At 32.9% G+C, this 15,707-nt stretch overlaps 1 protein-coding gene across 3 annotated transcripts; it reads left to right on the top strand.

Moving 5' to 3' along the window:
• The first annotated feature begins 284 nt into the window (after positions 1 to 284).
• LOC113514520 (odorant receptor 67c) lies at positions 285 to 15,707 on the top strand. 3 transcript variants are annotated; one of them, XM_031908208.2, is made up of 12 exons: positions 285 to 1,033; positions 2,700 to 2,800; positions 3,228 to 3,385; positions 4,428 to 4,580; positions 5,297 to 5,485; positions 6,627 to 6,779; positions 11,208 to 11,334; positions 11,800 to 11,896; positions 13,127 to 13,228; positions 13,990 to 14,078; positions 14,787 to 14,853; positions 15,387 to 15,707. In XM_031908208.2, the coding sequence occupies exons 1-12, from the start codon at positions 992 to 994 to the stop codon at positions 15,450 to 15,452; spliced, it is 1,344 nt and encodes a 447-aa protein (XP_031764068.1). In that variant the 5' UTR covers positions 285 to 991; the 3' UTR covers positions 15,453 to 15,707. The 3 variants fall into 3 exon arrangements, with proteins under 3 accessions (XP_031764068.1, XP_031764067.1, XP_031764066.1); XM_031908207.2 differs by having other exon boundaries at positions 285 to 1,938; positions 5,306 to 5,485; XM_031908206.2 differs by having other exon boundaries at positions 285 to 1,938.

The raw sequence follows: 15,707 nt of genomic DNA, 5'->3' as shown, positions 1-15,707 counted from the left end.
GTAAAATTTATTTTTCTTGCCTAGATTTCATTAGTTAGTATGACAAGTTTAAAGTTGCTGTCAAATAGTTTATGTACACGAATTTTTGCAGTACTACATCATGGTACATCATGCATATTTTTCATTAAAATACATATATAAATTTAAATATCGTGCGCACATAAAAATTGTACGATTACGGGGTACTTTTCACCTTACCCTCGTAAATATATATATATATATATATATATATATATATATATATATATATATATATATATATATATATATAATATCAAAGTTTCTGAGAAATCCCAACATATTATAAACTAGTAAATTCCAGTAGGAACCATAATATCATAGTATGTCAGCGAGTCAGTCCAAGCTGGGCATTTATCGATGTAGGATGTTCGCTAGGAGTCCACGCCAGACAAGGGTCCGTGTAAAACGCTAGCCGTTAGTCAATGTTAAGTAGATATCCATAGGATGCGGGCTTAAAGTTAAGTCGCCATGCGAGTGTTCATTACCGTCTGGCGATCTTGGAGGTCGGTCGAGGTACATGGAGCCGAGCGCTGGACGTGAAAGTCGGGCACGTTTACTGCACCTCTGTCTGAACGAGGCTCAGGCGAATGCTGCTAGTGGCAGCAGTGTCCGGGACTTGACCTAGCTGGAGACGACTCAGTTCCGGCGAACAGCGAAGACCCTTTGTGTTTGGGATCACGTGTGACTACTTATAAACCCTTCTACTTGGCTCCTGGTATAGGTACCCGTAGTTGACTGTTCATCACGACCAGTATTGTACTTGGGGAGATCTAGCGCTTTGGATGTCATTATCCCCCGGTACTCATTTAATACTAGCTGAGAATTTTTACAGGTTCAGAGGATAGGGGACGGAGATGTTTCTTATCTTCGATTAAAATATAGTATACAATGGCGACGCCCTAATGAAAAATAATATTAAGTCAGTTATCCCTTCGTGGCAAATTTACTATGGATTACCACGACGGTTTACATGGGGGAACCGCGTGGAAATCCATCTGACAGCATGTTGCTGGTAATGAAGAATTAACCTTTTCATTACTGATAGTTACTGGAGGAAGGGAGCTAGGCGTTCGTGATTCATTTGTAAAGAGGATCAAAAGCCACGTATAAAAAAGGGTCGCATCAAATTTGATATTGGTTTTAACTGAACAGCAGGACAAGTTGCTCAATGCTGTTTTTAGGGCATCATCAAAAATTTTCCTCAACTACACCAGTTAGTTAGTTAAGCCGTGTGGTCCTTTAGAAAAGGCCACTCTTTCCTTTCCCGTAGATGTCGTAAGAGGCAACTAAGAGAGGGTGAGGGATGGGCAGCAGCTTCCCTATTAAAACATGTCCAAAGCCTAACTTCGGTTGCTAAATCTGCCTGCCAAGCGAGGCAACTACTAGCAAACCCCCCAAATGAAAAGGCTTATGTTCAGCAGCGTACAGTTAAAGGCTGATATGATATGATGATCTTAGTTTTTTTTTTTTAATTCATAAGTTTTTTTTAATTCATAATTTATGTAACTTTTTGTTGTTGTCAATAAATGTTTTCTTTCTTTCTTTTCTTTCTATATGATGACACCAGTAAGGCTAAAACCTTTAGACTAAAACTCTATTTAAATAAAATTCTAGAACCCTAAAAAGCGTAATAAGGGAATATCTGCACATGTTCATTGATTATACACCTCTCATATATTATCTGTGATTAATTATATATCACGTTGACCTGCTTAGTATTTAAAAGAAAAGCTAATAATGTACCACAATATATAATTACACACTACACTATGATTTTCGAACTAATCTTTAAATATAAGACCAAGCGTGTGTTGCTACTCATATTTTTAATTTCACCGACGTACAATAATGGCGTCTTTTAAAAAAAAATTGTTAAAGAAAAATGAAAGTGTAGGAACAGAAACTACTGAAGAACGAGTTGGTATAATTATTATTAGAAATATATAACAAAAAAAAATTGCTTACAACTATAATTTTTAATAGAGTAGTCAAAGATATCATCTGCTGTTGCCGATATGGTGAAAATAATACCCGATATATCCATATTTCGCTAAACATAATATACCTAATCCAATATGGCAGAGGATGAACCGACCACCGTCACTGGCATAATTTTATCTGTTTTTTTTTTAATGGGTAATAATGAAATTGTAACCCTGCCTGCGCTATCGGGATACGCTGGCAGGACACCAGTGAGGGAATGATAAGTGAGGATGCAAAGGCAGATCAGTTAGGCCATCACGAATTCTACTAAAATTGCCACAATGGTTTCTAGGGGGAATCCCGTGCAGGTCGACCTGATAGGGTGTATTGCTAGCAATGGGTCAAATAGAACCCATTACTAATAATCCCTTTCGGTTTATTAGTGTTTATTATCAGCATAAAGAAAGTGTATAAACTTTTTTTACCAGAGGGAGACTTTGTACAAAAGTCGATTGCTTGGGTACCTCTGTCCCATTCGTGTTTTAACCGTGAAGCAGTTGTGTTTGCATGGCTGTGTTTCGGTTTGAAGGGTGGGATATAGCGTGAATTTACAGGGTACAGAGAAATAACACCTGAGTCCTCAGGAAAGGCAACGCATGGGGGTATCATGGGCGAAACAGTATACTCTGTTATGTCTATGGTACTGCTCATGTCTAACCATAAAAAACCCCTGTACTTTTTCTAATACTTTTCAGATATACAGTTTGAATGATTATGATGAAACATTTGTGAAAATAAAGAAGGTATTGTGGATTTTGGGACTACGGCTAACACGCAACGACTCCGATAGAGTCAAGTTGGTACACATTCTATTCTTTATATATTTATATAAGAGACAGCAGTGGATCAAGCCTATATATATATATACATATTAATTGTATTGTATTATATACAATGATATTCATTGATATTGTCAGCATCCTATGATAATATTCTACCAGCGAAACTTAATATTTTGGGCTGACTTAAAAAACTTTATTACCCTAAAACTCCGTTATTTATAAACCAATAAAGAAAATATTTTTCTATCTGAAAGAATGTATTTTCAGATAGTACGTTAATAGTAAGGTAATAAATAAATGAATTAATTAGATAATAAAGTCTAAGAAATAACATAATATTGTTATAAAATTATGTGACTAAACTAAAGCAATTTCAACCTACTTCAAATATAAGTTGTTCTTTTCAGATTAATTACTTCTAGCTATATTATTTTCTTCCAGATTTTGGTTTCAAGTGTTTTACTGGTTCGAATTTGCAAATCTTCTAGGAGCTGTTATATTAGAAATCATAGAACTAATCAGAACTGTTACGGGAGGGTCTTTTGAAGATATCATTGCGAGTCTCGGGATGATACCGTGTATGGGTTATCTAATTTCAGGTAAGTTTTTTTTTTTATTTTACAAAGATATCAACTGACCAACCTGCTTGCCAAGCGTGGCAACTATTAGCAAAATCTCCCTTAAGGGGAGACCTATGTTCGTCAGTGGACAGTTTATGGCTGACATGACGATGATGTTAAAATGTAATAATTCAGTTACAACCAGCATTAGATTTTAGCCAGAATTGATGTTGCTTTAGAGAGTTCATAAATTAAAATATTTTTCAAACAAAACAGAAATTTACTATTTTGGGTGTTGGCAAATAATATCTATAATATTTTGGTGTCTTTAATCATACACATTAACAAATCCTATATGTTTTATATTTTATAAATGATAATGGAATGATCACCTCGCCCGCGCTATCGGTATACAACGGCAAGGCACCAGTGAAGGATGACAGATGAGGATAAAATAGGTTAGTTAGCCCATCCTGACGAATTCAACGAGAACTGTTCACGATGGTTTCCAAGGGGAACCACGTGGAGGTTGACCTGATAGGACATATTGCTAGCAATGGGGCTGTCAAACTCCATTGCTAACAATCCCTTCCCCCGATAGGTGGGACTGAAAAAACGGGTCAGTTAGCCGATCGTGACGAATACACTTGCAATTCAACACGATGGTTTCCAGGGGGGACCACGTGGAGGTCAACCTGATAGGGCATATTGCTAGCAATGGGGCTGTCAAACTCCATTGCTAACAATCCCTTCACCCCGACAGGTGAGACTGAAAAAGCAGATCAGTTAGCCGATCGTGACGAATACACTTGGAATTCAACACGATGGTTTCCAGGGGGGACCACGTGGAGGTCAACCTGATAGAGTATATTGTTTTCAATGGGACTGATATCCGCATACTAACAATCCCTTCTCCCAAATCGTGCATGTCTATGGAAGATCTAGGATACAAAGCTAGCACAAGAATAAAATAGTTGAGTTGTTTTTGGCAAAAGGTTTGTGAAGAGAAGAGTTTGTGAAACTCTATTATAGAACTGTATCTAGTTGTTATTAATATGTATTAAATACTTAATTATTGTAGCGATACTGAAGTCTTACAAGATATGTTATTACGAGTCAATGTATGAGAATTTGATTAATGAATTACGCAATATGTGGCCCCAGGGTAAAGTAACAGAAGATGAACATGTTATAATTAGCAAGGCACTAAAACAGCTGAATTTTGTTACTACAGGTATACTTTTATATTGCTCATACAAGACTAGTTATGCTCGTGACTCCGCTTGTTACAATAAACTTTTATCACGATTTTAAAAACAAGAAAATAGTTTCAAACCATCTTTACTCAAATTGACTTATTTACAAACATTTTTAAATCGTCATTTTCTTTTTCTTTGAACTTGATAATAAGAAAATATTATAGTTTCAAATCAAATCAAGTCATCGTTATACAAATCGAATTGTTTATAAACACTTTTAAATTGTCATTGTTTAAAATCTACTGCAGGATTCAGAAAAATTCGCATAAAATACCTTATTAACTTTTTCTAAATGATACTTGGAAACAACAAGTTTGTATTTGTATCTAGCGATAAAATTATCGATATCGCTTTAAATGTCGCGTCTAAGTGTTTTTCTGTTTGTACGTTTGTTGATTTGTATGTATTTGGATTAACATTTCACATAAACATAGCAAGCAGTGTAGTTGTAACAAAATTTCTTACAATATAGTAACCATAATATAACACACATTTAAATTAAAGTCTATATAAAAAAAATCTCCAAAATAACCAAAATATTTTTTTTCAAACGACCAACTTTCTAGTAAAATATTAACTTTACTTCACAATAGATGGCGCAAAATAGTGTGAATAAATACTATACTTTGTGATAATAACAAGATACGCTCAAACAAATCGAACACATAAGTAATATAACTAAAATAAATAGAAATTTCAGGATTTTACTGGTGCAACTACGCTTTGATCATCGGTTGCATGCTGCCATGTTACACTGCCATAATACAAATTGCTTTTGGTCAAGATGTGCCCAAAATACTAGCATACTTGTACTGGCTCCCTTTCGACCCACTGCAACCTTATGTATTTGAAGTGCTGATAATAATTCAATCGTGGCATAGTAAGTAATTTATATACAATATAGTATATCTTATATATGTATAAGTATATTTGTTATTTATATACATTTATTAAACAAATAATAAATAAATAAATTATTTCAACCGTTAACTGTCCACTGCTGAACATAAGCCTTCCCCATAAGGGAAGTTAGTAGTTGCCACGCTTGACAGGCGGGTTGGCAACCGCAATTAGGCTTTTAGACATGTTTTAAGAGGGACGCTGCTACCCATCCCTCCACCATAAGTTTTATGTATATTTATTCGTTTATAAATTTTAATATGTATGTATATCAATTATTTCTAGTACCGTATTCGTGTACTCTGACACTTCCCTAAGTTTGACTGGAAGATAATGTTTTTAGCATTAAGTCCGCCTTGTACACATATATATGTACTAATGAATAAAATATATATAAATATATAATTCGCGTTCGTTCATGTTCACTTTTTCGTTAGTGCCATGTTCACGCTCTCTTTTATTCTCCTTCAATTTAAATTCTTCTTCTTAAATAACGGTAAGTTAGTCGTGAAAAATGTATCATGGGCGAAACAGTATACTCTGTTATGTCCATGGTACTGCTCATGTCTATAATCGACGGTTACCACTTTCCATCAGGTGGACCATCAGCTTGTTTGCCATTCTAAGTTGTATAAAAAAAACTGAAATGCCAATAGGTCACTTAGCTCGAGGAACCGGCAACTGATGGGGAAAACAGATTTTTGAGTGTCGACTCTGTACAAGCAAACGTAATTTTGAATGATCACCCCACTGGATGGAGTAACGACCTCCAGGCAGGTAGTCAATGAATGCAGGTGGCTTGGAACCGTTGCCGTCTATGGAGACTATATATATATATATATATATATATATATATATATATATATATATATATATATATATATATATATATATATATATATATATATATATACAGTAAATATTAATGAAAAATGATACAAAAGGCGGCCTTATGGTTAAGCAATCTCTTCCAGACAAACTTTGGGAAGAGGATTAATGAGAAAAAGAAAAAGGCTACATAGCGCACTATTACATAGATAGTAATAGATAATTAACAACTGAAATGATGATGATGAAGTATGTAATTTATAAATAAATGTTTAAATTCACATTATTTTCAGCAATACTGTCAATCATGGGCATTGTAAGCGGTGATTTATTGTTCTTCATTTTTGTAAGTCACATCACTACACAATTTGATTTGATGTCGCTTAGAATTGAAAAACTTATCTTTGTTCCAACAGATCAACAGCTAATAAACATTTATCCACTTGGTATGTATTAAATTTTATATTACTTTCAACTTTTAACCCACATTAGAGTCAATATAACAACAAAATTTGACTATTACAACACTAAAGTTTAATGTTGTAATAGTCAAATAAGGATATTTTGCTATTAAACATTCTCTAGAGACCAGATTCTTCAAAAAAGGTATATTGAGACTTTTTCAGAGTCGCGCATGTGACACCCCTAATGTTGCAGATGTCCATAAGCTACAGTGACCGTTTATCATGCAACCCGCATGCTTATTTGTCACCTTCGTGGTATAAAAAAATTAAAACAAATATAGTTTATAATAATAATAATAATAACTTTATTTGCAATGATTTTGGGTATAAAACATTTGATCTTATAAATTAAAAGTACCTTACAAAATCTACTTAGGTCAAGCGTGCAAATATTAAAAATAAAAATTACAATGATTTAATTTTAAAATTTTTTGTAGCATTTATACGTTACGAAATTATATAATAATAAAATAACATTAATTAAAATATTAAGGAATGCAATACAATTTAATTTTAATTTATTCAGTCGACTAGTTTAAATAGTAGAAATAGGGGGGAAGGTATTGTTAGTAATGGAGACTGAGAATCCCATTGCTAGCAATATACCCAACCAGGTCGACCTCCTCGCGGTTCCCCCTGGAAACTATCATGATTAATTCCTGATGAATTCATCATGATGGGCTAACTGGCCTGTTTTCATCCTCATCGATCACCCTTCACTGGTGCTCCGCCAGTGTATCCCGTTAGCGCAGGCGGGGTTACCATACCATTTTCACCCATCAAAAAAAAAAAAAAAAAAAAAAAAATAGTAGAAATAAATTACAAATTTACCAAAGGAAGACTTTGTACAAAAGTCGTTTGCTTGTGTACCTCTGTTCCATTCGTGTTTCAACCGTAAAGCAGTTGTGTTTTCATGGCTGTATTTCGGTTTGAAGGGTGGGATATGGCGTGAATTTACAGGATACAAAGGAATAACACCTAAGTCCTCAGGAATGGCAACGCATGGGGGGTATCATGGGCGAAACAGTATACTCTGTTATGTCCATGGTACTGCTCAAGTCTATAGGCGACGGTTACCACTTTCCATCAGGTGGGCTGTCAGCTTATTTGTTATTCTAAGTTGTATAAAAAAAAACTTTAATCTTAACAAAATGAATACGGGACCATTATAGAAGTAAATTTTATCGATTACAGAATTAATTATCAAAATCGGTTTAAATTTGGCGAAGACATTACGTAACACTTAAAAATAAAAAATAAAAATTAAAAATAAAATTGAACATAAAATATCTAGTGTCATAGTACCTCAATATGACCCGGACATTGTATGTGAACATATTTTTAATTTAATTGAACATGAAGCTAGCAGCGAATTTAAAACAAAAACATTTTCAACTAGTGTAAAATCAAAGTTTTGTGACTGGGCCACGTTTGGTATTTATAAGTCTAAGGCTAATCTTTACGAACTTTACGAAAAACGAAGCTATATATCCGATCCCTTATTTCATGAACATGTAAAATCTTATTCGAAAATATTTAAAAAGGTTTGTCATACAGCTAAGTCTCTCTATTTAGGTAAAATAATAACTAAATCTAAAGATAAAATAAAAGCCACTTGGAAAGTAATAAATAGCGAAACTGGAAAAGTTAATTTTCAAAATAGCAAAATAGCTTTAAATATTAATAACAAATTGGTAAATTCCGACACAGAGGTCGCGCATACATTCGAATCTTATTTTACTAATATTCCATTAATTACGACACAGGCTCTAAAATCTTCCCCGTCTGCTGCTGAAACTTTACTAACAGACAATGTTAGCAAGTCATCAGCTGTATTTAACTTTAGACATACATCATCAGTAGAAATAATGAAAATATTCAAACAACTTAATAATAAAAAAACAGAGGATCTATGGGGTATATCTGTTAAAATACTGGATAGTATAATGGAAATTATTGCGCCCTCTCTTGCTTTTATTTTCAATAAATGTATAGATGAAGGTAAATTTCCTAACATAATGAAAATTAGTAAAATCATACCGCTTTTTAAATCTGGAGATAGGAGTGACCCAATAAATTATAGACCTATATCCATACTCCCAGCACTCAGTAAAATTTTTGAAAAAATAATCCTTATGCAACTTGTCAGTTATTTCAATTTAAATAATTTAATCCACAATAGTCAATTCGGTTTTTCCAAAGGTCGTTCAACTACAGACGCAGGTGCAGAGTTGCTTAGACACGTATTTGCTGCATGGGAAACTAAAATGGATGTGATAGGTGTTTTTTGTGACCTTTCTAAGGCTTTTGATTGCGTTGATCATAATACATTGCTAAAAAAACTTGCTTTTTATGGCGTCAAAGACAATGCTTTAAATTTAATAAAATCTTATCTATCTGATAGAATACAGAAAGTGAAGATTAGCAACGCTACGTCTGACGGGTCACTTGTACAAATGGGTGTACCTCAAGGATCTATTCTCGGTCCATTTTTATTCCTAGTTTACATTAATGATCTCCCATATGCCATGCAGGATAGATGCGGCATAGTATTGTTTGCAGACGATACTTCATTGATTTTTAAAGTTAATAGAATGACTAATAATTATGACGATGTAAATAGTGCTTTGCGGCGTCTCCTGCACTGGTTTACAACTAACAATCTTATGTTAAACGCTAAAAAAACAAAATGTGTTAATTTCTCTATCTAAAAGTTTTAATACTAATTGCAATATTAAATTAAATGACGAATCTCTCGAATTTATAGAATCTACTGTCTTTCTAGGAATCACACTAGATAATAAAACACAATGGGGTGCACAAATTCAAAGCCTTGCAGCGAAACTAAGTTCAGCAGCTTTTGCCGTGCTTAAAGTTAGACAGTACACTGATACTGATACTGCTAGATTAGTCTATTTTAGTTATTTTCATAGTTTACTCTCTTATGGAATATTACTATGGGGAAAAGCGGCAGATATTAAGAATATATTCATATTACAAAAACGTGCCGTTCGAGCGATCTACTGTATGAAGAGTCGTGACTCATTAAGAGAGAAATTCAAAGAGGCAAATATTCTCACCGTTGCTTCTCAATTTATATATTCAAATATTCTATATGTTCATAAAAATCTTGACTTATTTCCAAAAAACAGCAATATTCATAATGTTAATACTAGATTTAAAGACAAACTTGCTGTCCCCAAGTATCGTTTAGAAAAAGTTAATAGGTCTTTTATGGGAATAGGCATAAAAATTTACAATAAGATACCAAAGGATATGGAATTACCCTTAAATAAATTCAAAACATCTGTTAAATCATATTTACTGAGCAAAGCCTATTACTCACTAAACGATTACTTGAATGACGAGTGTGCATGGCAATAGTTGTTCATGCACTGAATTTTCATTTAATGTTAGACATAGACACCTATATAAATATACATTGTAAATAAACTGGCTTTAAAAAAAAAGTAATTCAATTGAGTTTCTTGCCAGTTCTTCTCAATTGGATCTATATACCGAACTGGACGGTAGGGTAAATATAAAATTATAATGTAAAAATTTGACGTTCATAAGCGGCTAAAATGTCCTACATGAATAAATGATTTTTGAATTTTTTTGAATTTCGAATTTTGAACATATTACTAATATAATAAAATCGTAACTTGACGATGTCTGTAGATAGGAGATATTTAAGAAAAATGTATATGAGGGACAGCCAAAAACTATGAAATAAAAAAAAATTGTCTGTCTGTAAGTTTGTTCCAATATCACGCAAAAACTACTACACACGTTAATAATAGGGTCGCTAGTTCCCCATACTAATAATCCCTTTCTCCACTCAATACATCTGTCCTACTCGTGTTTCTGCCAGCAGCTGTGCTTACACGCTATGTTTCGGTTTTACACTCTTAAAACCGAAACATTATTATTTTTATTTCAGCCATTAACTGTCCACCGCTGAACATAAGCCTTCCCCATAAGGAGAGTTTTGCCACTAGTTGCCACGCTTGGTAGGTGGGTTGGCAACCGCAGTTAGGCTTTTAAAGACGTTTTAAGAGGGACGCTGCTGCCATCCCTCGCCTTCCCTTAGTCGACTCTTATGACACCCACGAAAAAGGAAGAGATGACCAATTCTATGCCGGATTCACATGGCGATAAGTATAGGATGTGACAGTGAAATTACAGGGTTACGTACCCTGTAAATGCATAACATCTTATTCTTAAAGAACGACATCGCATCAAAGTATTATGTCTATAAGCAACAGTTATCACTTTCTATTAAATACTGATCTTAACTGCAAAATCTATTATATTGCATTGATCGAGGGTAATTCCCAGACAGAAATTAAGTTAGAACAAATTTAATGTATAATAACTTATAATATTATTAACAATTTTGATAAATAGCAATCCATAATAAACACAAAAGAAATGATCAAGTTGCATCAACTGAAATGCAAAACGAAGAAATACGAGAAGATGTCCATCAAAAAGAGTTATTGGACATAATTCTGCGACACCGTACTTTAATTCGGTAAGAGATAGATTTTAACAATAGAGAACCTATCCTATCGTGTAGGGGGAAAGAGATTGTTAGTAATGAGGTCTAATAGCCCCATAGCTAGCAATATACCCACTCAGGTCGACCTCCACGCGGTTCCCCTTGGAAATCATCATGGTTAATTCTCGTTGAATTCGTCATGGTGGGCCAACTGACCTGCATTTATTCTCACCTATCATCTTCTAATGGTGCCCCGCCGATGTATACCGATAACGCAAATGGGGTTACCATTCCATTATCATCCATTAAAAAAACTTATCATGTACTATTAATATTCTGTCAACACTTTGGCCAATATCTCTCGAGTGACCAATAGTTCTCGAGTGGTAACAGTAAAATAGTAGCTAGGGTTACCATAACATTAACACCTGTAAAAAAAAACTATAATACTTATTTACTGCTTATATTCTCATATGTTTGTTTATTTATTATCTTCAGATTGTGTGCAGATGTGGAGAGTCTATTTAGTTTCTCACTGCTCATCAATTTTATCAATAGCTCTGTAATAATATGCTTCCTTAGTTTCGTCATAGTCGTAAGTACCACAGATATTTTTTACTATACTGATACACTACGTTTGTCTGTATGAGATCGCTACTTATTTTTTTTTCAATATAACTTTTACATACAATATAACTTAACACTTTCGCTTTTTCAATATAAAAACTAATTACATTGCATTATGACAAAGTAATTTATAAAAGGAATATTTGGTGACAACCCTATTTGAGCGAGGGGAAGTGGGGTACAGTTTGTAGGTATCAGTACATGTGCAATGGAAAGTACACGAGTCTGACTTTTACCCTGATTATTTATTTTTAATCATAAATATTTTTATGACTACTATAATTGCTCTACAACTGTATTTGTACAATATGACTGAGTATATACTGAAACCATTCGAAAAATATTTAAACTATACGTAAATTAATAATCTATGGATTCAATATAACATTAGATTACGATAAAGTATTAATTGTGATTACCAGATCGATTTCGACTCAAGAAATCTCACACAGTAGGTACTGTTCGTTTGGAGTAAAAATTGACAATATATCAGACTGACCTTTACTCGCGTCTTCATCCGTGTAACTGAAATAAAAAGTAGCCTATATCCTTTTCCATCTCATATAGTACGTATATAACAAATATCGTAACGATTGGTTACTTCATTAAAAAGTAACTTAAAGAATTTATATTATTAGTGAGGATATCACTTGCAACATGCTGTAATTATAATCTGTGGTAATTCCTCTGTGATACTACAATGCGCAAAAGACATATCTTTTTCATGGGAGTTTCTAACACTATCGCTCAGCCTGTAGATTGAGCTCCCTGCCGAGGTTTTCCCTAGAGACTACAGTATGGGGTTCTTCAAAAAAGTGTTTTAATTTTTTTTAACAACGCGCACGAGACACCTCTAATGTTACAGTTATCCATATGCTACAGTGATCATTTACCGTCAGATAGCTGTATGCTTGTTTACCTTTTTCGTGGTGTATATAAAGAAAATACCAGCTAATAAAATATTAGGAACTTAGCAAACTTAATACAAACTCAAATCCCGCTCGCTTCGAAATTTTTCAATCGCTCAATAATCATTAAAATTTGATTTTCATGTTTTAATAACATTTCTAATACTTATCAATTAATATGCATCTAATAAAATCCTGTCTACTAAGTCAAATAAGGTCATTATTCATAATCTATGATAAAACCTAATATAAAACTAATTTTATTTTAATGTTTTTACATTTAATTGCAGGTCGTTGAAAAATGGTATGAATTTATGTACAAAACGGCTATGGTGACTATACTTTCACAGACGTGGCTTATATGTTGGTTTGGACAAAAGTTGCTTGATTCTGTAAGTTTCAAATACTTACCCTTTTAAAGTCGTTTAAAATTGTATAAACTGTGACAGAAGATTCTATTCTAGATCTATATGGCTTAAGAGAAAGCAGGTACATACAACAAATATAAAATTACTCATTCTCGCACAAAGTGCTAAATTAATAAATTTGCTACAATTACAAATTTTCGCCTTTTTTCATTTAAAATCATGAAATATATGAGATCATGTCATAATATAAAAAAAAAATTTTAGTAAAATATTATGAAATACCAAAAAACAGCAATGTAAATTCGTATTAAAATCTACCGCGACGCGCGAAATCAGTTCTGTAAGGTCAACGCTACAAGCGTGTAAAACTACCTACGAAGAAGCACAGTTGACCGCGCGTTGTACTCGTAGATATCCCGCGGTGTTTGATACGTCGTAAAATTTCAAATACATTGCGCGGTGTCAAAACTAAGAATCATTAATAATATGGCTGTGGTGCATTTCCGGAGAAAAAATCATCTGACATCTAAATCAGACCATTCATCTGAATCAGCTGTTTTCGTTATGGCCAACCCGACCCTTACACCCTGTATAATTTGCGAATCAATATAGAAATATCTGCAACTGTTTATCTACAACAATTTTCCATTTTTTTTCATCGAGAATGCTATATAGCATTAAGTCCGCATTTTGTACAAAACATTTTTTTGTAATGGGTCAATAAAAATAAATAAATACAACATAAAATCAATGTCTTTAGTTAGTACTAAAATATTGTTTAACAGAGTAAAAGACTATCCCAAGCACTGTACAACTGCGGATGGTATACATCGTCTCAGAAAATCAAGAAGAACATACAAATCATGCTATTCAGGTACGTATTTTTGTGTACTAGTAAAGTTAAAAGATATTAAAGAATAATCCATTGTATATACTATGCTTGAGGAAAAATAAAATGGCCAGTCTTAGCAAATCATATATTTAGAAAACCACATAGAACAGAAGTGTAAAACCAGATATTAAATAAAAAATATAAAAGGCATATAAAAAAGGCTGGCCAAGTTACCAGCAATAGATACAGAATATTTTTCCGTCTCAAAAATGACAAAAAAAATTAAAAAATCTCCTAGAGTACTAACTGGATACACCGTTATTATTTTTAATACTAATGATCATTTTTTAATTGTTGGAAACGACAAACATAGTAAGTGCATAAAAGACCTGTTATCCAGGACAAGACCTGTTAGTATAAAAGGCTCAAAATTATTTGTGATTATTTGATTCATATTTTTTTAATATGTTTAGTGCGCCTCTATTTTTTTTTTCAGCAATTACACTAAATGGCCTAATCCTTAAGCTAGGTTAACCCTATTTTATAAGTGTTGTAAACCAGGTAATGAAAATCTGGATTTACAACCTAGTACATTTAGAGCCGAGTCCTTTTAAAATTGAGTTCGACTACGAATTAAACCCGAGTCCTCGTTAGTGCAAAGCAACTCATTGACCACTGCACTATAAATATCGTCATTAAATACACACTTAGATCTTTTTTCTCTTTTTAATCATCTATTTGTACTTACAGAACTGGGAAAGCGGTGGGTGTAACTACATATGGCTTCACAATTATCTGTCTGGCGAGCTACACAACGGTAAATTGAAAAATAACCGTATTTCGATGACAAAACGACGATATTTTTATTTCAATAAAAAATGTCTCCTTTATTCTTGTAAAATCATACCAATTCTTATATAACCAAATAGGACCCCTGTTTATAAAAAAAAAATCGAAAAACATTTTGGCCAGTCTTCAACAATCCATGGTCAATGGAATGATATTATATTTATTTAATTTAAGTAAATTATTTCTAATAATATTGACTAAAATAAAATTATTTCTATTGATATACTATATCAATAGAAATAATTTTATTTTATAAAAAAGTGCATCTACTAAATTGTTCTGACCGAAGATCAAATGCCAGATATATTATATTTAAAAAAATATATATAATTTCTGACAATATGCCTTTGTAAATATTATGATAGACAAGAGGCCAAGTTAACTTTCTTTTATGGAACGGCCAACCTGATAAAAAGAGGTACCCGTCGTGTATCGGTGTTATAAATAAAACATATGCACTAAATAGCACTCATCATGTTAATTTTCAAATTATATTTCCAGATAATCAAAACCTCCTGGTCATACTTCACGCTGATATACAACAGCTACAAAATGAATCAAAAGTAAAATTATTAATCAAGAACCAATTAATAAGAACTCGAACTTTTAATTCATCATTAAATAAGCAGGAAAAAGTCAATAAATAGTCCGTGCACCTATCTAGTCCGCAAATATTATTCCTTATCTATTCTAATAAATAGTAGATAAATCAAGTACTATTTTTAACCTATACAGTATATGTGATTAGATTCAAATAATAGTTATATGTAATTATCTACCTTCATGCTTCAAGTTCTTGAAATAATAAATAAATAAAAAAAG

Source organism: Galleria mellonella, unplaced genomic scaffold, assembly GCF_026898425.1.
Source record: "Galleria mellonella isolate WM207_F2 unplaced genomic scaffold, CSIRO_AGI_GalMel_v1 utg35, whole genome shotgun sequence".
Taxonomy (NCBI): domain Eukaryota; kingdom Metazoa; phylum Arthropoda; class Insecta; order Lepidoptera; family Pyralidae; genus Galleria; species Galleria mellonella.
Note: the sequence above shows the minus strand (reverse complement) of the source record. Positions and strands in the feature narration are given on the sequence as shown.